Source organism: Triticum urartu, chromosome 7A (genome assembly GCF_056163025.1).
Source record: "Triticum urartu cultivar PI428250 chromosome 7A, HENAU_Tu73, whole genome shotgun sequence".
NCBI classification, from domain to species: Eukaryota; Viridiplantae; Streptophyta; class Magnoliopsida; order Poales; family Poaceae; genus Triticum; species Triticum urartu.
In genome coordinates, this window is record NC_141879.1 from 673,892,104 (window position 1) to 673,919,318 (window position 27,215).

The window sequence follows — 27,215 nt, forward strand, 5'->3', positions numbered from 1 at the left end:
GCTTAAAGGAGAAGAAGATTTGTTCTCAGGTCAGGTTTTGTAGCTATGGTTCATACTCCTTTGCTCTTTCATGACTGTATTTACTCATACCAACTATTTTCAAATTTGAAGGATGGAATTGACACTCCAATGGCACAACAGGTATGTTTTAAACTTGTTTCTTTAACTGGTTTGCTGTTGTAACTTGCTCTATGTTGATTTCAGTTTCAATCGAATAAACAGTTATGTTCTCATGTCATGCACATTACAAGTGTTGTTATTTCTCTATAGTTACCCACACTTATATTCTGTCTATTATGCTTTGTCTTGAACAAATATTATTTGAACTATGTCTCTATCTTGATTTGGCAACAAAAACTAGAATGATATAGACCATAAAGTGACCATGATACATAGATATATGTTTGTTTCATGCTGTTATCCTGTCCACTTTACTACTGAACTCATTTACCAAAATGAGTTTCATATACAACATGGTAAACATGTGATGTGTTTGCTTGTTTCTCTTTTAGAATGCGGAAAAAATATTGGAGAACAGTACCGCGTTATCCAATGGTAAATGAAGTAATGCAGATAAGGTTCAAGATAGTGAGACATCCCTGTTGGTCTCCAAGAAAGCTGATATAAACTATCTTGACGACAGTGAGGGAACCCAAAAGTCCTGTCTTGATGTACTGTTTGAGTTACTGGCCACTACTGTTGGCACAAGCTCTTCGAACTCACTGCCTGAATCAGTTCGTCTTCTTGAGTCTCAACTTCAAGTTGAAAGACATTGATCAGATGTGCTACGATAGGAAGCTGAAGGACTGAGGAAGTCCTTGCAGAATTCAGATGCATATTTTCTGGTGCAACAGCAAGCGCTGGAGGATTTAAGCGCCAAACAAGAGAAAGTTAATAAGCTTGCTAAGCATCTTGCCAGCATTATGGGTACCCAGGATATTGTTTCTTGAGATCTTCTGAAGTGGTTTCAGTTCTGGATTTGTTTTGCTGCGGTGTTTATTTGCGCTGGTCGCCAACTTTGACAACCAGTGTATATGATATGCTGCTTTGTTCCCTATATTTGCACTGGTGGCACACTTTGATGCCCAGTGGATGTAATATGTGTAATAGCCATGATAGCCTAGCGTTAGTTGCTTGCGTATTTATTTCCTTGTTGTCTTGTTTATTTGTTTGCTTGTAGTCATTGCAGTTCTTTTTCCGCGGTTAGCTAGTGGCTGCAATAACCTATTTTTTAAAACTAGGCCACAATAACCATGGGCTAATATTTACTGTAGTGACACTCGGCCTCCTACTGGCCATAGAAACAGTGGGCCTTCTACGGGCCGTAGAAACAATGGGCCTTCTGCGGGCCGTATTATCAATGGGCCTTATACGGGCCGTATAATCGATTGGCCAAACATGGGCCAAACAGACCGCATTATGGCCGTAAACAGGCTAGAGTTGGAATCGTCCGTTCATGGGCCGACCATAACGGGCCATCATTAATAGGCCGTATTTGATGACGCTATGAAATCGGCCCAACGTATTAACGGACCACAAATGGGCCGACTGTAACCACGGCTGAATTTGGCCCACAAGCAGAAAATGACAGTAACGGGCCGTAAGTAAACGATTGCTGGAAATGAGCTCAAGAATAAATGGGCTCTGAGAAGGCCGAAAGATAATATGGGCTGGAAACGGCCCAACGGAATAACGGGCCGTTAATGGGTATAAAGTGATACACTGTTCATTACGGGCCAGTTTCACCATGGGCCGTTAATGGATGTAAAGTGATACACTGTTCATTACGGGCCAGTTTCACCACGGGCCGTTAGTAGGCCAAGAGTTACATAGGGCCTCATATGGGCCGAAAGACGTCATGGGCCATACATGGGCCAGAAGTGAAAACGGGCTGGAATCATATTGGATGGCCCAGATGACGCTACTGGGCCTAATTCGGATAGGGCGTAACGGGTCTTGGGTTAGCGGGCTGTAAATGGGCTATATTTGAACAGGCCGTTAACAGGCTTTCCATGGGCCGGCCCGCCAGCTTTTGACCAAGTCAAACGGGTCGGCCTTTTCACAGGAATGGGCCTCTGTTGGGCCGTGCCATGTGTCGACGTATCATAGGCGCCTATCTGACCCATTGACGAGCTGACACTTGTTTCGTCCGGCCAATAAGATATTTACACGTGGAAATTTCCCATTGGTTGGGGCTGTTAACGGGTTATCGGATCCAAAACCCGACCCGATAGCTTAATGGCGCTCCGTTACGGTGGATGCCACGTGTCGGTCACCCTTGACGAAAGCAGTTCAGTGACGCCCGATTTATCGTCATGGAAGTGGACACTTCCGTGATGATAATTTTGGTAATGTCATGGAACACTTCTACGACAGCACAGGTATGACTATCTTGATTCTGTCATAAATTTGTCATGGATGTACATGCATGACAAAAAAGCGACCTACTGTGACAAACACATATCATCACGGAAGTGTTTTTTTGTAGTGGATGCAGCTTCATTGACTTACTGCTCCTGCCTTTGCGTGTATGACAGGTGGGCCCAACAGGAGGGTGACCCACCTGTCATGCAACAAAAGGCAGGTGCGGTTAAGGCGATAGGGCGTTATAGTAATCAAACTTCTCGGTCTTGTACAAGTTGACGCGACACATCAAAGCACTGCACTTGATATATTTCAATAATTTGCGTTTACCGATGCATTAATAAAAACGCATGCATGCATGCCGTGACGCTCCTTTTGATACTTGCATGTGTTGATTTAATGCACCTTGAAGTAGTATGAATATGTGACGGTAAAGCTTTGTAATAAAGCGAGAGATGGTTGTGCACGAGGAGGGCGGAATTCCGAGGAGGGTGAGATCGTGCAAACGGAACAGGACCCGACGATGGAGCTCTCTATGGTCTCGATGGACCTCACCTTGCTCCACTACCCCTTGTGCCTCTGCCCCTTGAAGCCTCCAGTGTATGAGGTTCGAATAAACCTCCTCCGTTCGGTTGATCGAGCAAGGTGCAGGTTTCTTGATTGATGTGATGTTCGATTGATTTGTGCAGTGCAAGGGAGGGCACTTGGCCTACGCTGACTGCCGTGTCGAGCGCCCCGGGAACCAGCGACAGTGCCAGAAGTGCGAGCGCGGTGGTGGCTTCAATGTGCGGAACACGGTGGTGCACGCCGTCCTCTCCTCGGCGAGGGTTGAGTGCCCACACGATGGTTGTGGGCTCTACGTCACTTACCACAAGCTCGCCGATCACCGGAGCGTGTGTCCGCTAGCGCCCTTCAAATGCCACGTGCCCGTCTACGGCTATGAAGGCCCGCCGCCAGCGCTCTGATACGTCTCCAACATATCTATAATTTTTGATTGTTCCATGCTATTATATTATCTGTTTTGGATGTTTAATGGGCTTTAATTTACCTTTTTATATTATTTTTGGGACTAACCTACTAACCAAAGGCCCAGTGCAATTTTTTTTGCCTATTTCAGTGTTTCGCAGAAAAGGACTATCAAACGGAATCCAAACGGAATGAAACCTTCAGGAGAGTTATTTTTGGAACAAACGTGATCCAGGAAACTTGGAGTGGGCGTCAAGAAAGAAGGAGGAGGCCACGAGGCAGGGAGGCGCAGCTAGGGGGGTTGGCGCGCCCCCCACCCTCATGGGCCCCTCGTAGCTCCACCGACGTACTTCTTCCTCCTATATATATATACCCATATACCCCGAAAACAACCAGTAGCACCACGAAACCCTATTTCCACTGCCGCAACCTTCTGTACCCATGAGATCCCATCTTGGGGCCTTTTCCGGTGCTCTACCAGAGGGGGAATCGATCACGGAGGGCTTCTACATCAACACCATAGCCTCTCCGATGATGTGTGAGTAGTTTACCACAGACCTTCGGGTCCATAGCTATTAGCTAGATGGCTTCTTCTTTGTCTCTTTGGATCTCAATACAAAGTTCTCCTCGATTCTCTTGGAGATCTATTCAATGTAATTCTTTTTGCGGTATATTTGTCGAGATCCAATGAATTGTGGGTTTATGATTGGTTATACTTGCAAGTCTCTTTGAATTACCAGTTTGATTTGGCCTACTAGATTGATCGTTCTTGCAATGGGAGAAGTGATTAGCTTTGGGTTCAATCTTGCGGTGTCCTTTTCCAGTGACAGCAGGGGCAGCAAGGCAAGTATAGTATTGTTGTCATCGAGGATAAAAAGATGGGGTTTATATCATAATGCTTGAGTTTATCCCTCTACATCATGTCATCTTGCCTAATGTGTTACTCTGTTCTTATGAACTTAATACTCTAGATGCATGCTGGATAGCGGTCGATGTGGGGAGTAATAGTAGTAGATGCAGAATCGTTTTGGTCTACTTGTCGTGGACGTGATGCCTATATACAATGATCATGCCTAGATATTCTCATAATTATTCGCTTTTCTATCAATTGCTCGATAGTAATTTGTTCACCCACCGTAGAATTTGCTATCTTGAGAGAAGCCACTAGTGAAACCTATGGCCCCCGGGTCTATCTTCCATCATATTATTTCCATATCACTTTGCTATTTCTATTAGCGTTTATTTTGCAATCTTTATTTTCCAATCTATATCATAGAAACTAGCGTGGTGACCCGCGCATTTGCGCAGCTAGATAGTTTACATCTTATTATATGTATTTGGTATGCCTATCATGATAGAGGCTATTGTAAATGCGTTTCACATAAATGTTGTATTATTCACCAGTAGTATTTTTCAATATGTTTTGCCAGGGAAAGACTATATATATGTATAATAATTTCCACGTTCCATTTTCCACTCCTTCTCGTCAAACAATGTCGACTTTTCCCCAAATATTTTTTTAACATTTTTTATACTTTTTATATGCCTATCTACCCATACTTTTGGACCTCTACTGGCAGCCCATGTTTACAGTGGCAATGGCAATGTAGACATGGTCATCATTTTCAATCCCGCCACTGACTAAATATATCATATCCTAACATCATGTGTCTCCAAAGAATTTCTCCCACTTTTCCTATGAAATTATTAGTACTAAAAAGAACTATGTGGCCGTGGGAATCTGAATCTTATTCGAACATGGGCATCCTGCATTGTTAAATGTCAGAACTACCGTTAGAAGATGTGTAGCAAAACTTCTTTCAAGCCCAATTCTTTTCTACTCATTTTGTGAGGACTCACTTCTTGAGTTTTTGGATTTCCTTTATAAATCAACTTCTCCTTTATTAACTACTAATTTGGATATTTGGATAAGAAGAGGTCTATTTTCTACACATGTAACAGAAGTGTGTTGTTTATATCTCCATGAAATTAGCCAGACCTATGAATTTCTAAAATGGAGTGGTACCCCTTGTCCACATAATAAGAGCTGTATTTATTATTGATTTCTAAAATCAACCAATATGATCCAAGATGGAGATATTTTAGCATCTGTGAAGTAACATGGTTGCTTCATTAGTGTCATTATAAGTCGTATCCTACCTCATGATTGCAACACTTTTCCTTGCCAGTGTTAAATTTATATATTATTATTACTGTGTATTTGAGGTATTTGGGATCTACAAAAGATGACCGCTATATTGACAAAAATAACATTATATATCCATAGATAGTCGTCGTACTTATAGGAAAAATTCCATGTCTATATATGACGGAAGGCATAGTTAGAAGCTAATTTTTGAATTAGTGGTTTGGACATTATTGATAGAAATATTATAATTTCACGTATGTATTGACTTCCCAATTGATGCTATTCAACCAAGCATGCAACGTTAAGGCAAGAGCATGTCCGTATCTGTTTTTTTTTGTTTGAACATATGTACGTATCTGTTGGTTCATCTGCATCATCATTGCCCACGACCCCCGTGGGATGCCACTTTTAATTAGTAGTCTTTAGAATCCAGGAATATGTTCGAGTGACACATTCAAATGAAATTGTAATATTCCGTACATGAGGAAGCTGGCAAGTGTGTACGCATGGTATCTGTTGGTTCTTGCCTTTGATTGTTGTTGCCTGCCGTGCCTTCCATTATCTGGTCATCCGAGCGCCATGGCCGTATTGAGTATGCTCTGTTTAGTTTAGCGCATGCTTTGATCGGGCGAACACCATGGTTGCTGTCGTACAGTATATGCTTTCACGATCCTACTCAGACTATTTTTTAGTGAAAAAATGCTCAATATATAATACCAATGATTTTAATTAGCAACTCAAAAAATCATTGTAATTAGATCAGACGTCCTAATTATCTCTAAAAAAACTTGCGAGAATATAAATATTTTTTTGGCACTTAGATGTTCACGTATTTTGAGTATCAGTTGTCCAGTGATGATGTTTTGCCTCTAACATGCTATTGTATGCATACTTCTTATTAAGCAAAATTTTATTGCTAATTTTTAGGTCCCAGAATTTATGATATGTATGTACACATGTACTTTTTCACGTCGGTAGAGAAAGTTTCCTTTTCTTGTGGATAAAATATGTTTTTTTGTGGAACTGTGGTTAAAAGAAGTTTGTTATCCCAACGTGAACTGCTAATGTCCTCTTATAGAGATTTTCGTTTAATGTAAAAAAGAGTCTGAATTGATTAGTTTGCTAAAATCAGATTCTATTTTTTTTCAAATCATAGATGGCAACATAGTAGTATTGCAATCGGACTCTGGGTGATCAGACTCTTTTATATGGCAGCCGCATTTTTTTCAGCTGTTTGGAAGCCGTGTTCATTAATGGAAGCGGGCAGCCTACTTTAAAAGGCAGCTGCACTTTTATATGGCAGCCGTACTTGACGTTCACGTCTCATCATTGTCTCGGACAAACTTTTTTTAATAGAAAAAACACGTGACTTGTATGACAGACCTGCCAAACAATCTTTACGTGCCATGCCAATTGTTTGTGTATAACTTTATTTGTATGTAACGTTATATCTTTTAAATCTTCACCGTTAATATATAAAATTGACGATCAAGATAATTTAATATATGTGGAAGAACGTGATGGCTTGTTTGCCTCTTGTTTTAATTAAATAATAGATAATAGATAATAGATAATAGATACCAAAAATATTTATCTTATTATCTCTATCCGATCTCACTTTCGTAAGTGGCCGTGAAGAGATTGACAACCCCTTTATCGTGTTGGTTGCGAGGTTCTTGTTTGTTTGTGTAGGTACTAGGTGACTTGTGTGTTACCTTCTACTGGATTGATACCTTGGTTCACAAAAACTGAGGAAAATACTTATGCTAATGTGTTACATCACCCTTTCCTCTTCAAGGGAAAACCAACGCATGCTCAAGAGGTAGCAAGAAGGATCTCTGGCACCGTTGCCGGGGAGGTTGCATCAAGTCAAGACATGCCAAGTACCCATCACAAACTCTTAACCCTCGCATTGCATTATTTGCCATTCGCCTCTCGTTTTCCTCTCCCCCACTTCTAAAATGATTTTCGAAAACCTTTGCCTTTTATTCGCCTTCTTTCTGTATGTCTTTTTGTTTGTGTTTCCATGTGCCTTCTATTTGCTTACATCTTTGCTTGCAAAAAGATCTATTGATATGTGTCGGTGTCAAAACTAGTGGATCTCGGGTAGGGGGTCCCGAACTGTGCGTCTAGGCCGGATGGTAATAGGAGGCAGGGGACACGATGTTTTACCCAGGTTCGGGCCCTCTTGATGGAGGTAAAACCCTACGTCCTGCTTGATTAATATTGATGATATGGGTAGTACAAGAGTAGATCTACCACGAGATCAGAGAGGCTAAACCGTATAAGCTAGCCTATGGTATGATTTTATGTTATGGTTGTTGTCCTATGGACTAAAACCCTTCGATTTATATAGACACCGGGGAGGGTTAGTGTCGGTGTCAAAACCGGTGGATCTCGGGTAGGGGGTCCCGAACTGTGCGTCTAGGCCGGATGGTAACAGGAGGCAGGGGACACGAAGTTTTACCAAGGTTCGGGCCCTCTTGATGGAGGTAAAACCCTACGTCCTGCTTGATTAATATTGATGATATGGGTAGTACAAGAGTAGATCTACCACGAGATCAGAGAGGCTAAACCCTAGAAGCTAGCCTATGGTATGATTGTATGTTATGGTTGTTGTCCTACGGACTAAAACCCTTCGGTTTATATAGACACCGGAGAGGGTTAGGGTTACACAAGGTCGGTTACAAAGGAGATATCCATATCCGTACTGCCTAGCTTGCCTTCCACGCTAAGTAGAGTCCCATCCGGACACGAGACGAAGTGTTCAATCTTGTATCTTCATAGTCTAACAGTCCGGCCAATGGAGATAGTCCGGCTGTCCGGATACCCCCTAATCCAGGACTCCCTCAGTAGCCCCTGAACCAGGCTTCAATGACGATGAGTCCGGCGTGCAGTATTGTCTTCGGCATTGCAAGGCGGGTTCCTTCTCCGAATACACCGTAGAAGAATTTGAATACGAGGATAGTATCCGACCCTGCAAAATAAGTTCCACATTCCACCATAGAGAGAATAATATTTTCGCAGATCTAATTTGCTGGTTTGTTTTGGCAGCATGACGTTACGTCATGGCCCGGTGATTATTCGAACCGTTTCTTTTAACCAGCCCCGCACATAACGCGAGGAAGTTTTTCGACACGTCTTGTCAAAGCAGAGATCGTGTCCCCTTATTACGGGATTCTCATCAATACGGGCGTGGGTAACCCAACCGCGCCATCAATTGCGGTGCTTGGGGGATAAGTGAGTTTTACCAGGCAAGTGGGGACGCTTAGTTTCGTCCGCCCATATAAAGGGATAAGGATTCACATTTCTATCCACGCCTTGTTCCTCCCTTACCCATCCGTTTTCGCACACTTGAGCTCCAGCGCCCAAGTCCACACTTCCCACCTCGACCTTCTCCAATCATGTCCGGAGCGGGAGGCAAGTGGATGGTCTCCTCCGTCACGAAGGGAGACATCAAGAAACTGAGGAGAGCCGGATACCTGCCGGACGACATCGCGCACCGGCTCCTAGATGAGGGGTAGCTCATCCCCACCCCCAGGCCCCATGAGAGGGTAGTATTCCTCACCCATTTCCTCCGCGGACTGGGATTCCCTCTCCATCCCTTCGTCTGGGGGCTCATGTTTTATTACGGCCTGGATTTCCACGATCTGGCCCTGAACTTCATCCTCAACATCTCGGTGTTTATCGTCGTGTGCGAGGCCTTCCTCTGCATCAAGCCCCACTTCGGCTTATGGCTGAAGACTTTCAATATCAAGCCGAAGGTGGTGGGCGGCCGCCAGGCGGAGTGCGGAGGCGCCATGGTGGGCAAGATGCCCAACATAACATGGCTCGAGGGATCCTTTGTGGAAACCATAAAGGGGTGGCAATCGGGGTGGTTCTATATTACCGAGCCGCGCGACCCTGCATGGGCAGCGGTCCCCAAGTACCGGTCTGGCATCCCCACGCGGCTCACCTCCTGGAAAGAGAAAGGGCCTGTCCTGGGGTAGTTCGAAAGTGCTGACCGGACTCCAAACATGTATTCACAACATGATGGACAAGAAGCTCAAGCTCATCAACATACTCCAAGTTATGCTCATCCGCCGGATACTCCCGTGCCAACAACGGGAGTTCAACTTGTGGGAGTTCAATCCGGCACAACACCGAACTCTAAATAGGCTCTTCGACACAACTCATGAAGACACCTGGAGGGTGCTGTTCAAAAGTGCCGAGGTCCCCCCTATTACTGAGGATCGCGGATTCAGCGCGAAGCGCCAAGCCAGTGCGGTAAGTTGTTTTACCTTTCACAGTATAATTATTTTTATATAGATTGACTCTATGCGGGATCTAAACTCCCGTACCTTTGACAGGACTGGCAGAAGATGGCCGGACAGAACGACTGTCCGGCTCCTTTGCCCGAAGACCCCGCAGACGCTCTTCTGGCGAAGATGCTGACTGCGGCCCCTAAGGTGCCGGAGAAGACCAAGAAGGCCAAGGGAACCCGAAAGAGTTCCCGGCGCCAGGCGTCATCGGACTCACCATCTGATGACTCTGCGGCGCTCTCTTCCCCCGAAGACGAGGAAGAAGAAGAAGAAGATGCTCCCCCACCGACTGGGGGAGACAAGAAAAGGAAGGCCGCCCCAACCGGGGAGGCCGGAGGGTCCAAGAAGGGAAGGACTCTCCTTCCGGACAGTTCCATCGCCACCGACGAAGGCGAAGGCGAGTGGTTGCCCAGGGTCAAGCCCCCGGGGAGATCGTAAGTATTTGGATACCAGAGTAACTCCTAGGATTCCTTTGTCGCACTGCTTTCCCTAACGCCGAACGCAATTATGCAGGCCGCCACGAGCTAGTATCGATGTATCATCGGACGGCTCCTTGGGCTTGTCGGACATGGATAGCGATCCAGTCCCGACCGCCACCTCCCCTCATCCTGCCGACGACGCCGAGGTGTTGTCTCAAGAGGCACCGAATCGAGGGGAGACAGTCCTAGAGGTGCCTCAAGGCGACCTTCCGGACTCCGGGAGCCGAGGGGACGGGGCCACCGAGAGCTCCGAGTTCGGCCCTTAGCCGAACACCATTCTGGACCCTCCAGCGGTTCCGGGCTCGGGCACGCGGCCTCCTTCTAAGAGGGGCAAGACGCCTGTGCCGGTGACCTCTGTCCATCCAGAGGCACCGGATAATCTGCTAGAAGCGCTTCGCAGCGCTTCCATCGGCGAGGAGCACCACACTATCATGAGTGCGGTGATCCAGAAGGTTCAGTCCGCCAAGAGCGGATTGACTGAAGCATGTGCCGGCCTTCTAACAGGCTTTGAGGTAAGTGTTTTAAAATGTAGTAGAAATATTACCGCATAGACAGTAGCCCCTGATGCTTTGTTCGGTGTTCACAAAGAAAAGCCGAACAGAGGACCAAATAATATCGCAGGAGTCTAATATAAGTATGTCAATATGCGTATGCAGGCTTCGCTGCTGGCGTCCGCCGCACTGACTGCGGAGGTCGCCGTGCTGAAGCAGGACCTCGGGGGGTCCAGGAAAGAGCTCGGCCTTGTCAAGAGGCAGCTCGAGGAGAACAAGGGTAAGTAATACCCTGTCTATAGAAATGTATATATAAAAAGGACGCGATTGCAAAATGACAGGATCATTGTATGTTTGCCAGGGGCCACGACCAAGGTGGCGACCCTGAAGCAAGCGCTAACCAAGGCCGAAGATACAGCGGCCATGGATCGCACCGAGCGAGAGAAGCATGGGGCTCGGGTGGGCGAGGTGCAGCAAGAGCTCCAGGCTCTCGTGACAAAGCATGAGGCGTTGGAGCTTGACTCAAAGACGCGAGAGTCTGAGCTTGCCGCGGCCCTTGAGAGCGCAAAGAGTGCCAAGGCCGAAGCCCAAAAGGCCCTCCAAGAGATCGACGCGATGAAGAAGATAGCGGCGGGTAAGTCTTTCTATATGCAAAGCAAGCATGTAAAAGTAAATTATCGATTACTTACCCGGATCCGGAGCTCTTCAGGAGCATTCGCAGATTTGCCCCGCAGTGTGTCCAATGCCGCACAATTTTACCAGGCCGAGGACGGAAGCTCGGCGGAGAAGCTGTTCTGGTCTCAGTATGCTGAGGCCGAACATCTAGTGCCAATGAGCGACCAGCTGAAGCAGATGGTCGAGCTACATAAGGCGGCCGATCAGGCCATGAAGAGCTTTATAGTCCGGCTGTGGCCTGGCGACGCTCTTCCGAATAGCTTCTTCGGCCTGGTGAGGTGGCTTGTGGATGCCTGCCCGTGGCTGGAGGTCGTCAAGCGATCTGTCTGCATTGAAGGTGCACGCCGGGCTTTCGCCCGTGTGAAATTGCAGTGGGTCAAGCTAGACGCCGTGAAGCTGATCCAGGAGGGGCCACCGGAGGGCAAGGAGCACCGCCACCCCGAGATGTATTACAAGGGTGTTTTGCCGAGTGCCCGTCTCATCGCGGATGAGTGTTCAAAAGATGTAATATTTGAGTAAACTTGCTTGTTTTATCCTGTATTTATGAAAACATGTTTCATATGCGCTATGCAACGCTTGTTTGAATTTAAAATATTACCTTCTGTTTGGCTGTTTATCCAATCTGAGAGATGGCTAGTCCTCGGCTTCTGCCCCCATGCCACGAGTGCTGGGGTGTTCGGGATAAACCTGAGCACTCTTGTTCCCATGTTTGGGTCCTTCGAGGGAGGTGCTCAGCACAACGAACAAGGCAACCGGACTAATAATGCTTTATCACTCTCACTTAGCCATAGAATTCTATAATTTTAAATTTCGGCGAAACCCTTGGTATTCGGAAGGCCGAATTCGGGGTGCGATACACGCCTGTAAGCCGGACAGGGCCGGCCCCTCGCCCTAAGCGGCATAAGTCTTTAGTGACTCGAAAAACCTCGCCGAACAGCGACCAGTCTCTCGCCTTATCATGACAGTCAGTTTTAGCTTTCTCTACTGAGGTGCTCAGCCCGGCAGAACCGGGGCACAATCGCAGTAGTTCTCCTAGCGCTACCTTAGCCGATAGAGCGGAACGTAAGGTACCAAAACATAGGAGCCGGGCAAACCCAACATTTGACCAAAGACATGATTCGGACCTGATGCATACAATGCTATAAGTTCGGGGTGCCGCACTTGTGAAAATGTTCGGACTTTTCACACCGCATTGTGGGGTACGTAAGCCCCTGGTGTATTGGCCGTACCAGAGTGTACGGTTGGAAGGCGTCATTAATGAACACACACACACACACACACACACACACATATATATATATAACAAGAATGCAATAATAGTCGTAATATCATGCATTGTTTAATGAAAAATTGCGTTAAAGCAGAGTGATACAGATAGTGCGATGAGCAAAGAGTAGGACTATGTCCCTTCCAAGGGCAAGCTGAGGAATGATATGAAATCGAATATTTCGCTCGTTGCTGTAATCAACCTGGGAATTACGTGGTATAACATAGCTGTCTGCCTCCTTGGTTGCTGCATCATGTGTTCGGCAATAGTTCTGCCAGACAGTGTTTGCAGAGATTAAGGTCCTGAAAGAAAAAGAAAAAGAACCAAACGGGAAGCCCCTAGTGCGGTTTAGGCCGCGTTTTTGGGGCGTGCCGTAGTTGTGCCCCCCTCCCCACCTGTGCCCATGGTATTTTTAATGTGTAATTATGTACGCGCGGCACGAATATCGCTGTTGGGATGGGATTGGGGTGGCCGCCATATTGCTACGCGAGCTTAGATCGCGCCAGGCGGTCTATTTGCCGATTGCCCCGAGCGCGCTTGAAGGTGTCCGAGCTTTGAAGCGCCGAACTGGTTGATTGCCTTGAGAGGCTACTTTGCGCTTTTGCTGCGAGGGCCGCGATGTGCTCCTCTGTTCGGAGAGAGCGCTCTGTGTTTCCATTGACTGTAATAACTCCGCGAGGTCCTGACATCTTGAGCTTGAGGTATGCATAATGCGGTACCACATTGAATCTAGCGAATGCGGTTTGCCCGAGCAGCGCATGATAACCACTGCGGAACGAGACTATATCGAAGATTAACTCTTCGCTTCAGAAATTATCCGGGGATCCGAAGACCACTTCTAGTGTAATTGAGCCTGTGCAATGGGCCTCTACACCTGGAATGACGCCCTTAAAGGTTGTTTTCGTGGGTTTGATCCTTGAGGGGTCTATACCCATTTTGCGCACTGTGTCCTGATAAAGCAGGTTCAGGCTACTGCCGCCGTCCATAAGGACTCGAGTGAGGTGAAATCCGTCGATGATTGGCACTAGGACCAGTGCGGCGAATCCGCCATGACGGATACTAGTGGGCTGGTCCCTGCGATCGAAGGTGATCGGACAGGAGGACCAAGGGTTGAACTTTGGGGCGACTGGCTCCAACGCATATACGTCCCTGAGCACACGCTTCCTCTCCCTCTTGGGGATGTGGGTTGCGTATATCATGTTCACCGTCCGCACTTGCGAGGGAAACCTCTTCTGTCCTCCAGTGTGCGGTTGCCGGGGCTCCTCCTCGTCATCGCTATGCGGCCCCTTGTCCTTGTTTTCGGCAATTAACTTGCCGGCCTGCTTGAACACCCAACAATCCCTATTGGTGTGATTGGCTAGCTTGTCTGGGGTGCCGTGTATTTGACACGAGCGATCGAGTATACGGTCCAAGATGGACGGACCTGGCGTACTTTGTTTGAATGGCTTTTTTCGCTGACCGGGTGTAGAGCCTTTAAATCCGGCATTGACTGTCGTATCCTTAGTATTTTCGCTGTTAATGCGGCGCTTATGCTTGTTGCGACGTGACCTGCTATTGCCATCCTTGGTATCTGAGGTACCATGGTTCTTTGATATGTTATTACTGCGAGCCAGCCAGCTGTCTTCTCCTGCACAAAAGCGGGTCATGAGCGTCGTGAGAGCTGCCATAGATTTCGGCTTTTCCTGACCAAGGTGCCGGGCTAGCCACTCGACTCGGATGTTGTGCTTGAAAGCCGCTAAGGCCTCCACATCCAGACAGTCGACGATTTGTTTTTTCTTTGTAAGGAACCGAGTCGAGAATTGCCTGGCCGACTCTTCTGGCTGCTGAATTATGTGGCTCAAGTCATCTGCGTCTGGTGGTCGCACATAAGTGCCCTGAAAGTTGTCGAGGAATGCGGCTTCCAGATCTTCCCAACAGCTAATGGAGTCCGCTGGCAAGCTATTAAGCCAATGCCGCGCTGGTCCTTTGAGCTTTAGTGGGAGGTATTTGATGGCGTGTAAGTCATCGCTGCGGGCCATGTGGATGTGGAGGAGGAAATCCACAATCCATACTGTGGGATCTGTTGTGCCGTCGTATGATTCAATATTTACAGGTTTGAAATCTTCTGGGAATTGATGTTCCGTTACATCGTATGTGAAGCATAAGGGGTGTGCGGCGCCTCTGTATTGGGCTATATCGTGACGCAGCTCGAATGGGTCTTGCCCGCTGTGTTCGGCCCGGCCGGATTTGCTTTTACTGTATCCGGCGTGACGTTTGTCGTCTCGCAGAGTGGTGCACCCTCGTGATCCGTAGATCAATCTTGAATGCTTTGCCTTGTCCTCCAATATGTCTCGTGGGTCTGGCGTATCTCCCCATGCCTTTTTATTTGAATGGCGTTGGGGTGGAGGCTGAGCTTTTGGCTGGAATGCCTCTCTATCGCGGCCACGAGGTGGCCGATCAGCCGTATCATACGCTTCTTCCTCCAGTCGGGGTAGTAACCTGCGCCTTGGGTAACTCTTGGAAGGACGCTCGAGTTTATATTCCTCGGCCGAGAGGACTTCAGTCCATTTGTCAGCTAGCAGATCTTGATCAGCTTGAAGCTGCTGCTGCTTTTTCTTCAGGCTATTTGCCGTGGCCATAAGCCAGCGCTAGAAGCGCTCTTGTTCGACGGGATCCTCTGGTACGGCGAATTCATCGTCGCCGAGGCTTGCCTCGTCGTCGGAGGGGGGCATGTGATCATCCTCCTCCTCTCCGTCTGCCGCTCTCTCAGGAGAGCTGGCTCCTTCATCCTCCTGCTCTAAATCTTGATGGAGGAGATTGTTGTTGTCTTTGGCACTATCTGGAGTGTTATTATCTCCTGTGCCGGTATCACCACTTTTGCTTTGGCGGGACTTAGAGCGGCGCCACTGACGTCGGTGCTTGGGTTGCTTCTTGGAGGGGTCATCCTCCGCTATCTCGTCGCCATTGCCTTCGTTGGGTGTATCGACCATGTATATGTCATATGACGTGGTGGCTTTCCAGTGCCCTATAGGTGTTGATTCATGTTCGTCTCCTACATCGTCGTCCATACCGTCGACGTCTTCGGAGTCTAAGTCGAGCATGTCGGTTAAATCATCGACAGTGGCTATGAAGTGGGTGGTGGGTGGGCATCGAATTTCTTCGTCGTCCGCATCCCAATCATGTTGGCCATAATCCGGCCAGGGCTCTCCTGACAAAGAGAGAGACCTTAGTGAATTCAGAATGTCGCCGAAGGGCGAGTGTTGAAAGATATACGCGGCGGTGAATTCCATGATCGGCGCCCAATTGGATTCAATTGGCAGGGGCGCGGATGGTTCGGAGTCCGGAAAAGAGTCCGGCACCTTGGAGTCATGGGCTGCGCAGAGGATTATGCTGGTGTTTGGCTCGATCGCCGTCGAGACTGCAGCCCCTGAGGCGGTGTCTAGCCACCCGTCCTCGATTGGCGCAGTTGGCTCTGAGCTAAGGGTCGGAGCTGATGCGGGCGCGGCCTCTGGGGTACTGTTCGGCGGCAGAGCTAGGTCATACCCATCGTGACAGTGCGGCGCGCCCGGCTGTGGCTTGAATCCGTCGAAGATCAAGTCTCCGCGGATGTTGGCCGTGTAGTTCGAACTTCCAAATCTGACCTGATGGCCAGGGGCGTAGCTTTCAATCTGCTCCAGATGGCCAAGCGAATTAGCCCGCGGTGCAAAGCCGCCGAATACGAAGATTTGTTCGGGGATAAAAGTCTCACCCTGGACCACATCACTATCGATGATAGTAGGAGCCATCAAGCCTAACAGCGACGACACAGAGGAACACTCAATGAAAGCACCAATGTCGGTGTCAAAACTGGCGGATCTCGGTTAGGGGGTCCCGAACTGTGCGTCTAGGCCGGATGGTAACAGGAGGTAGGGGACACGATGTTTTACCCAGGTTCGGGCCCTCTTGATGGGGGTAAAACCCTACGCCCTGCTTGATTAATATTGATGATATGGGTAGTACAAGAGTAGATCTACCACGAGATCAGAGAGGCTAAACCCTAGAAGCTAGCCTATGGTATGATTGTATGTTATGGTTATTGTCCTACGGACTAAAACCCTTCGGTTTATATAGACACCGGAGAGGGTTAGGGTTATACAAGGTCGGTTACAAAGGAGGAGACATCCATATCCGTACTGCCTAGCTTGCCTTCCACGCCAAGTAGTGTCCCATCCGGACACGAGAAGAAGTCTTCAATCTTATATCTTCATAGTCTAACAGTCCGGCCTGGCCAATGGAGATAGTCCGGAGACCCCCTAATCCATGACTCCCTCAATATGTATCCACTTAAAGTATTCTGCTTGGATCATCTTCGATCCTTATGCGCTCGTGCTGAAATCCCAACTAGCATAGTTGATGGGAAATCTTTAGATGAGCATGCTCATTTTGTGCGTCATCGTTTGTCTGAAAAGGGGAAGCTCTTATGGTATCAAATAAATAGTTTGCTATGCTATGCTTGGAATCTTCGTGAAATTTACAACTTTACTTGTTGCTTTAAGAACCCTAAAAAACACCTTCCCTACCTATGTGAGTTTAATAATGATGAAATCTTATCTTCTTATGGAAAGGGTGTTTATAGTTACTATGATATCGAACAAATTGAAGAATTTGTCATTTTTAAGGGTGCTCATGAAGTTGCTTCTTTGATTGAAAAGTATGATATTACTCTCTACAAATCTGAAAATTCCGACATACTTAAATATTGCTATGAAAACAATGCTCACAATGCCTATGTTAAGGAATTTATAGAGAGAATGACCGTTGCTTTGGAAGAAAATAATGATATGCATGAATCTATAGATAATTATGATCCCGATGGTTTGACTGAAATATCCCTTGATGAACATGATGCTTACTATTCTTATAGCCATGATGCCAATATTTATGGAGATGAATTTGCTATAGTTCCTTATGTTAAACACGAGATTATTGTTGTTGCACCCATACTTGATAGTTCCTTGAACCAAAAGCATGATTGCGATGATTTTACTATAAATTCTATTGATGTCAATTGTGCTAATAATATGCAAAACTCTAAGCTTCAGGATGCTAGTTTTTCTATGTCTACTACTTGTTGCAATGATCATGATTGGGGTGATTCTTCTTTTGATCTTGAAAATTTATTTAAGCCCCATGATGAATATGAGATTGATAATGGTGTTTTCAATAATACTGAAAGTGGGTATGGAGAGGTCATGACTTTAGTTAATGTTAATCCCACTATTTTGGAAGAGTGTCAACGTTGCATGCATGTGGATCATGTAGGAAATAGTTCATGTGATAGCTATTTTGTTGATTTTGCTTATGATCCCACATGTCATTATTATGAGATAGGAAAATATGATTAAAAAATTTCATGTTACTAAATTACCTCTTGTTATGTTGAGATTGCTATTGTTTCTTTCTGCTTCCTTGCATATGCTAGTTTTTGTTGCTATGATAATTTGTTTGCCTATAAGATGCCTATGCATAGGAAGTATGTTAGACTTATATGTGTTTTTCCTGTGTTTCAAGATGCTCTCTTTGTGCTTCAATTCTGGTCTTTCATGTGAGCATCATTGAAATTATCAATGCCTAGCTAGGGGCTTTAAACGGTAGCGCTTGTTGGGAGGCAACCCAATTTTATTTTTGTTTCTTGTTTTTCGTTCATGTTTAGTAATAAATAATTCATCTAGCTTCTATTTATATGTGGTTTTATGCTTTTAATTAGTGTTTGTGCCAAGTAGAACCTTTGGGAAGACTTGGGGGAAGTCTTTGCGATCTTGCTGTAAAAAAAGAAACTTTAGCGCTCACGAGATTTGCTGCCATTTTTACCGGAGAGTGGAATTAGGTTGATTATTTTGCAGAGGATTAATAGAAAAATTACTCACATCCACAAATTTATTTCAGAATTTTTGGGAGTACAGAAGTATTCGAAACCTACAGATTACTACAGATTGTTCTGTTTTTGACAGATTCTGTTTTTCGTGTGTTGTTTGTTTATTTTGATGAATCTATGGCTAGTATCGGGGGGTATGAACCATGGAGAAGTTTGAATACATTAGGTTTAATACCAATATAAATAAAGAATGAGTTCATTACAGTACCTTGAAGTGGTGGTTTGTTTTCTTATAGTAACGGAGCTCATGAGATTTTCTGCTGAAGTTTTGTGTTGTGAAGTTTTCAAGTTTTGGGTAAAGATTTGATGGATTTTGGAATAAGGAGTGGTAAGAGCCTAAGCTTGGGGATGCCCAAGGCACGCCAAGGTAAAATTCAAGGACAACCAAGAGCCTAAGCTCGGGGATGCCCCGGAAGGCATCCCCTCTTTCGTCTTCATCGATCATTAACTTTACTTGAGGCTATATTTTTATTCACCACATGATATGTGTTTTGCTTGGAGCGTCTTGTATGATTTGAATCTTTGCTTTTTATTTTACCATAGTCATCCTTGTTGTACACACCTTTTGGGAGAGACACATATGAATCAGAATTTATTAGAATACTCTATGTGCTTCACATATATCTTTTGAGCTAGAAAATTTTGCTCTAGTGCTTCACTTATATCTTTTTAGAGCATGATGGTGGTTCTATTTTATAGAAATTATTGATCTCCCATGCGTCACTTATATTATTTTGAGATTCTTATAAAACAGCATGGTAGTTTGCTTTGGCTATAAAATTAGTCCTAATATGATAGGCATCCAAGATGAGTATAATAAAAACTATCATAAAAAAGTGCATTGAATACTATGAGAAGTTTGATACTTGATGATTGTTTTGAGATATAAAGATGGTGATATTAGAGTCATGCTAGTTGAGTAGTTCTGATATTAGAGTCATGTTTTGAGATATAAATTTTGTGATTCCCGTAGCATGCACGTATGGTGAACCGTTATGTGATGAAGTCGGAACATGATTTATTTATTGATTGTCTTCCTTATGAGTGGCGGTCGGGGACGAGCGATGGTCTTTTCCTACCAATCTATCCCCCTAGGAGCATGCGCGTAGTACTTTGTTTCAATAACTAATAGATTTTTGCAATAAGTATGTGAGTTCTTTATGACTAATGTTGAGTCCATGGATTATACACACTATCACCCTTCCACCATTGCTACACTACTAGGGAAAAGGCTACTAGCAGCGCGGGTAAAATGGCTACTAGTAGCGCGGGTACTCGCGTTACTAGTATCGCGCTACAGCTAAAAGTTAGTAGTAGCGTGGGTCGAACCCACGCTACTACTAACTTTGTTAGTAGCAGCGAGGGTTCAATCCGCGCTACTGCTATTACGAACCGCGCTACTACTAATGAAATAGTAGTAGCGTGTCTATAGTCCCAACGCTACTAGTATCCTAAATACTAGTAGCGCGCCATTTTATCCCCACGCCACTACTAACTTATTAGGAATTAAAAATAATAAAATCAACCAAATTCATTCTATCACACGGTTGTCGTATCTTCTCCAGTTCCTCATTGTAGAAGCAACTCATGTATAATTCCATTCTATCGCACAGTTACGTAAGCAACTACCTAGGTAAGTTGTTATGGCCCGATCCGAAAATTGGACTACTCGTCAATGTGCGGCGCTTGCCCGGCCTGATCTCACGGCCAGCAGCTGCGACGAAACACATTGGATAGCCTCGAAGAGCCACACCTGACTAACGGCAGCCGCCGCCTTGAGTTGAGATGCAGTCACGCCCCTCGCTCTGGCCCTCAGCTCCAACTGGACCGGTCGATGTCATCCTTGTGCCTCGCTACCAGCAGACGGAGGAAGCCATCGTACACGTGCCCCGCTCCCCGCACTCTAAAACCCAAACATCATTAAGATTCAGATTCAGAATTGGCCACATATCGAATCAAGTATATCTGAATGTTGATCATCTCTCGGGCTCGGGGTGTCTGGTCGACTGCTTACCCATGTGCTGGGGTAATAGAGGTAGAGAACGAGCAGCAGCTTCGCTTCTCTGTACATCGGCAGCCACGACACCGTCCAGTCCATGAACCTCTCGACGACCGTCATCGTTGCTACCGGAACCCTGCAGCATTACAAACAAAGGTTTAGAAACTTTAGATTCTTCAGAAGAATGGAACGAAAAACAATGTGGTACATGTAAATGCCAATGTGCAACATTTTTTCCAGAGATTCTTATTTAAGCCATAATGCACAATTGAAGCTATAAGCTATTTCCTAGTAGTGAAAAGTGTAGAGAATAGTTATATAAGAACGCATATAGATTTGACAAGTGCCTAGAAAAACATAAAGCCCAAAAGAAATACAAAATCAGGAAAATCATGCAACCACATATTCAGGTTAACTTCTATTTACTCATAAAACAAATGACATCAAAATCAACATACTGGCATTGGTCCTCGACACAATGGGTGCGAAAGAGGCTGACTGAGATCATAAAAAATAATATAAGAAGGACCAAGAAACTCATATTTCAGTCCAGACATATACGAGGACATATCATAAGGCACATACAAAGTAGCAATGAATAGATAAGACATGCTGGATTGGTTTTCCTCAGTTAAATATAGTAACTGTTATGGAAGTAGTCATAGTGTACATTTTACAGTAAAGCAATCATTTCTTTCAACTTGAAACAGAGACACCAAAAAAGGAGGAAGTATCAGGCACACATTTACCTTGTCAGAAATTAGATACTCGGCTTGCAAGCAATCTGAACAATTCCCTTATCAATGCCAAGTTCCTGCCCACCAAACTGGTTCCATGGGAAAGCAAAGATCTCAAAACCTATAGTCCCATAAAATTGTTAGCATAACATATCATAACTCAAAATAAAGGACTAATCATATGCAGATAGATCATCCCATGGTCCTTGTACTTCTCATAAGTTCCATGTAACAAAATGCAATTGGTTAGAATCGAACCAAAACCATGTGTGCTGCACGATGGCGTCAAAAGCTCACTTAATGGATCACCAAATGTGAAATCCCTATAGACTTGGCTGTAAATCTAATCATTTCTAATTACCTATTTCTAAAGTGCAAGACACAGGACATCCATTATGAATTCAGAAACTATAACATCAGTTTTTTTCTTTGAAGTGCACATCTTTCACTTATTTGCATGTAGCAACTGCCATGTATCCATTGTGAATTCAGAAACTATAACATCAGTTTGGTTGTTTTTTGCCATGACGGAAATATTAAATAAGATACAATACACGGCGAAGTGATGAAGTGCCAATTTCTCTCTCCTTCCCCTTCTGCATTTTTATTCTTCTAGATGATGTGATGTACAAATTATCATCAGCCTATATGTACTTACATCTTTATAAATAAATCGTTCTGTTTATGAGTGCAGGCTTATTTGATTATTATTGAACTATTATTGCATCTATGCTTAATTGGAACCATACAACTGTTTAAGTTCTTGCATACTATTCTTAATTGTGGGGTCATATTGTTCTGAACTTTTATTATGTCCATCACATACAGGTTTGAAGGTGTTGTGAAGCTGTTGTGATTTTGGACAGAAGGAAGGAAGGAAGAATAGTCTGCTCAATACAAGTCAAGAAGGAGGTCCTAGACGCTACCAAAGTCAGAGATGGACATGTATTTGGAGGAAAATTTCGAAATCACTGAGGAAAGTTTTGATATTTTGATTTGGTGGATAACACATGCTAAAAAATATCCTTTTAGATGGGTTGATCCAATATCTTTTAGCAATGTTCCTGAATTTATTTCTTCTTAAAAATCCAATCTGTTTAGTGCTTGTCTAGATACCCTTTTGTACATTCCTTTCTAATAATTTGTCTGTTTGTATTCTAGATCTTAGTTCTGAATTTTGTATTCTATAGTACATGTACTGTGTAATCTGACAAGACATGTTGATCGAATCCAAGCTCGTATCAGCCGCTTAGTCCATCTAGGCTGTGTTGTCAAAGAAAATGGATCAACTGAACAATAGAGCTGATGTTGGGGCCTGGAGGAAACTATGTTGCCTTGCTTGTTATGTGAAGCTAGTGCTTGGTCCTCATTTGGTTGCTTTGTAATAAAATCAGTGTTTTTATTCATTCTCCAATTTTGAATGGTGAATCATGCTAGAACTATTCTGTTATGGCAGAGAACCATTGATGCCCTTTTTATGGCATAGAAAGTATTGTCAAATTATCATCACTAGCCAATTTCACATATACTGCAGATTTAGATCCAACAACAGAGGAATCATCACTAGCCAATTTCACATATACTGGAGATGCTAATTTTGGCTCACCAGGCTAGTTTCGGCGAGCTTGATCAGCCTAGAGGCGTCCTGCTAGCGCTGCTCCTCGATGGCGCTCTGCGAGGGTCGATCAAAACAATGGGTGAGGGGAACAGAGCAGGGGATGGGGAAAAACCCTAGGTATTAACAATCAGGGTTGCAATCGGTGAGGTGGCGGCGAGCGAGCGGACCTTGATTCGGCCATGACGTGGGAGACGGCGTCGGCAGCGGTGGCGTCGAGGAGGGCGTGCTTGAAGGCGGCGACCTCGACAAAGTCCTCGGCCTCCACGGCTTCCTCCAGCTGAAAGGACAGCATGGACGCGTAGCTCTCGGCCTGGTCCAACTCCGTGAAGTGCCGGCTCCAGAGGGTCCAGTCCCACGCCGACGTCGATGCCGCGGGGGAGGAGGCTGCGGTGCAGCGGCATGCCATAGCGGAGGAGGCGCTGGCGCCGCGGCGAGCGGGTACGTGCGCGGCGGAGGGGGCGGGGGCAGGCAGCGGCGCGAGACAGGGAGCGGCGGGCGCGCGGTCGCCGGCGTGGCGCACATGGCGGGGGGCATGGGGCGGACGGACGGAGGAGAGGAGGTGGAAGGGAGGCCGGCGGCGAGTGGGTTGGGAGAGTAGAGTAGGTTGGGGATCTGGATCGGGCTGCGTGGTTTTTTTTTGAGACAGACGAGGGGTGGGTGGTGTGGGACGGTTGGTGGGGTGGGAGGTGGTGGTGGGGTGGGAGTGTGGATCGGGCTGGGGTGGACACGCTTAGTAGTAGCGTGGGGGTCTTACCTGCCCTAATACTACTTACTTAGTAGTAGCGTCGGTTTTATACCCCTCGCTACTACTATGGACTATCCCGGGGGCATTGATGGAGACCATTTAGTAGCAGTGCGGGTTTATACCCCTCACTACTACTATCAAATTAGTAGTAGCGCGGTTTTTATACCCCTCTCTACTACTAACTAGCAGTAGCGCCCATTTTTAAACCGCGCTACTGATAATCTTCTGTGTATAAGGTTTTCCCTAGTAGTGCTAGCCTCAATAGTACCGCACAACTTTCACCGGTACCATAAACCCACCAATTACCTTCCTCAAAACAGCCACCATACCTACCTATTATGGCATTTCCATAGCCATTCCGAGATATATTGCCATGCAACTTACCACCGTTCCGTTTATTATGACACGCTTCATCATTGTCATATTGCTTTGCATGATCATCTAGTTGACATCGTATTTGGTAGCAAAGCCACCGTTCATAATTCTTTCATACATGTCACTCTTGATTCATTGCACATCCCGGTACACCGCCGGAGGCATTCATATAGTCATATTTTGTTCTAGTATCGAGTTGTAATTTTTGAGTTGTAAGTAAATAAAAGTGTGATGATCATCATTATTAGAGCATTGTCCCAAGTGAGGAAAGGATGATGGAGAGTATGATTCCCCCACAAGTAGGGATAAGACTCCGGGCGAAAATAAAAAAAAGGGGAAAAAGGGAAAGGCCAGAAAAAAGAGAAGGCCCAAAAAAATGAGAGAAAAAGAGAGAAGGGACAATGCTACTATCCTTTTCCCACACTTGTGCTTCAAAGTAGCACCATGATCTTCATGATAAAAAGTCTCCTATGTTGTCACTTTCATATACTAGTGGGAATTTTACATTATAGAACTTGGCTTGTATATTCCAATGATGGGCTTCCTCAAAATGCCCTAGGTCTTCGTGAGCAAGAGAGTTGGATGCACACCCACTTAGTTTATTTTTGAGCTTTCATACACTTATAGCTCTAGTGCATCCGTTGCATGGAAATCCCTACTCACTCACATTGATATCTATTGATGGGCATCTCCATAGCCCGTTGATACGCCTAGTTGATGTGAGACGATCTTCTTTTGTCTTCTCCACAACCACCATTCTATTCCACCTATAGTGTTATGCCCATGGCTCACGCTCATGTATAGCGTGAAGATTGAAAAAGTTTGAGAACATCAAAAGTATGAAACAATTGCTTGGCTTGTCATCGGGGTTGTGCATGATTTAAATACTTTGTGTGGTGAAGATGGAGCATAGCTAGACTATATGATTTTGTAGGGATAACTTCCTTTGGCAATGTTATTTTGAGAAGACATAATTGCTTTGTTAGTATGCTTGAAGTATTATTATTTTTATGTCAATATTAAACTTTTGTCTTGAATCTTTTGGATCTGAACATTCATGCCACAATAAAGAAAATTACATTGAGAATTATGCTAGGTAGCATTCCACATCAAAAATTCTGTTTTTATCATTTACCTACTCGAGGAGGAGAAGGAATTAAGCTTGGGGATGCTTGATACGTCTCCAACGTATCTATAACTTTTGATTGTTCCATGCTATTATATTATCTGTTTTGGATGTTTAATGGGATTTAATTTACCTTTTTATATTATTTTTGGGACTAACCTACTAACCAAAGGCCAGTGCAAATTGTTGTTTTTTTGCCTATTTCAGTGTTTCGCAGAAAAGGAATATCAAACGAAATGAAACCTTTGGGAGTTATTTTTGGAACAAACGTGATCCAGGATACTTGGAGTGGGCGTCAAGAAACAAGTGAGGAGGCCACGAGGCAGGGACGCGCCCCCACCCTCGTGGGCCCCTCACAGCTCCACCGACGTACTTCTTCCTCCTATACATACACATAAACCCCGAAAACATTCAGTAGCACCATGAAACCCTATTTTCACCGCCGCAACCTTCTGTACCCGTGAGATCCCTTGTTGGGGCCTTATCCGGCGCTCTGCTGGAGGGGGAATCGGTCACGGAGGGCTTCTACATCAACATCATAGCCTCTCCGATGATGTGTGAGCAGTTTACCATAGACCTTCGGGTCCATAGTTATTAGCTAGATGTCTTCTTCTCTCTCTCTTTGGATCTCAATACAAAGTTCTCCTCGATTCTCTTGGAGATATATTCAATATAATTCTTTTTGTGGTGTGTTTGTTGAGATCCGATGAATTGTGGGTTTATGATCAAGATTATCTATGAACAATATTTGATTCTTCTCTAAAATCTTTTATGCATGATTTAAATATCTTTGCAAGTCTCTTCGAATTATCAGTTTGGTTTGGCCTACTAGATTGATCGTTCTTGCAATGGGAGAAGTGCTTAGCTTTGGGTTCAATGCTGCGGTGTCCTTTTCCAGTGACAGCAGGGGCAGCAAGGCATGTATTGTATTGTTGCCATCGAGGATAAAAAGATGGGGTTTATATCATATTGCTTAAGTTTATCCCTCTACATCATGTCATCTTGCCTAATGCGTTACTCTGTTCTTATGAACTTAATACTCTAGATGCATGCTGGATAGCGGTCGATGTGTGGAGTAATAGTAGTAGATGCAGAATCGTTTCAGTCTACTTGTCGCGGACATGATGCCTATATACAATGATCATGCCTAGATATTCTCATAATTATTCGCTTTTCTATCAATTGCTCGACAGTAATTTGTTCACCCACCATAGAATTTGCTATCTCGAGAGAAGCCACTAGTGAAACCTCTGGCCCCGGGTCTATCTTCCATCATATTATTTCCAAATCAATTTTCTATTTCTATTACCATTTATTTTGCAATCTTGATTTTCCAATCTATATCATAAAAATACCAAAAATATTTATCTTATTATCTCTATCAGATCTCACTTTCGTAAGTGACCGTGAAGGGATTGACAACCCCTTTATCGCGTTGGTTGCGAGATTCTTGTTTGTTTTTGCTGGTACTGGGTGACTTCTGTGTTACCTCCTACTGTATTGATACCTTAGTTCTCAAAAACTAAGGGAAATACTTACGCTACTCTGCTGCATCACCCTTTCCTCTTCAAGAGAAAACCAACGCATGCTCAAGAGGTAGCACGCTCTCCCACCACATCAGCACCATGCATCCCATGCCCATGCACCGGATCCAGTACGGCAAGGTGCTCCAGCTGCAAGTGCCACTGTCAGAGCCACGGCTCTTGCTATTCGCGGAGGAGGATGGCTGCGCATTTTTCTTGGTCGGCAGCGTTCTCGACATCGGCATGCCTATCGCTGTGTCCGTCGTCTGCGTCAGAGCGGGGTCGTCCCCACTTCCACACTACGTAGCCAAGCTGTGGGCGAACGGCCTGCCGGGGGAGCCCAAAGGCAGGACCAACGCCGGCAAGGTGGAAATGGAGGTGACAAGCAGCAAGGATCCCGGTGACGTCGCCGTGCACGAGCTGACCTTCTTCACAGTTCCACCCAAGCTGGTGGCCGGGGCTAAGCTGGTGTCCCTCCACATTGAGATTGACAAGCTCATGTCCTAA

The 27,215-nt window shown here is 45.3% G+C and overlaps 1 protein-coding gene across 1 annotated transcript; it reads left to right on the forward strand.

Annotated features, from left to right (window-relative positions):
• Positions 1 to 2,887: 2,887 nt before the first annotated feature.
• Positions 2,888 to 27,215, forward strand: LOC125523923 (E3 ubiquitin-protein ligase SINA-like 10). The gene is made up of 3 exons (XM_048688997.2): positions 2,888 to 2,971; positions 3,054 to 3,322; positions 26,786 to 27,215. Exons 1-3 carry the CDS (start codon positions 2,888 to 2,890, stop codon positions 27,213 to 27,215), a joined length of 783 nt encoding a protein of 260 aa, XP_048544954.2.

Excerpts from the sequence above, each read along its gene's own strand:
- LOC125523923 (XM_048688997.2), top strand. The coding sequence starts at position 2,888 with ATGGAGCTCTCTATGGTCTCGATGGACCTCACCTTGCTCCACTACCCC. Across the intron at positions 2,972-3,053 it reads TGAAGCCTCCAGTGTATGAG|TGCAAGGGAGGGCACTTGGC; the intron begins GTTCGAATAAAC and ends TGATTTGTGCAG. Across the intron at positions 3,323-26,785 it reads TATGAAGGCCCGCCGCCAGC|CACGCTCTCCCACCACATCA; the intron begins GCTCTGATACGT and ends CTCAAGAGGTAG.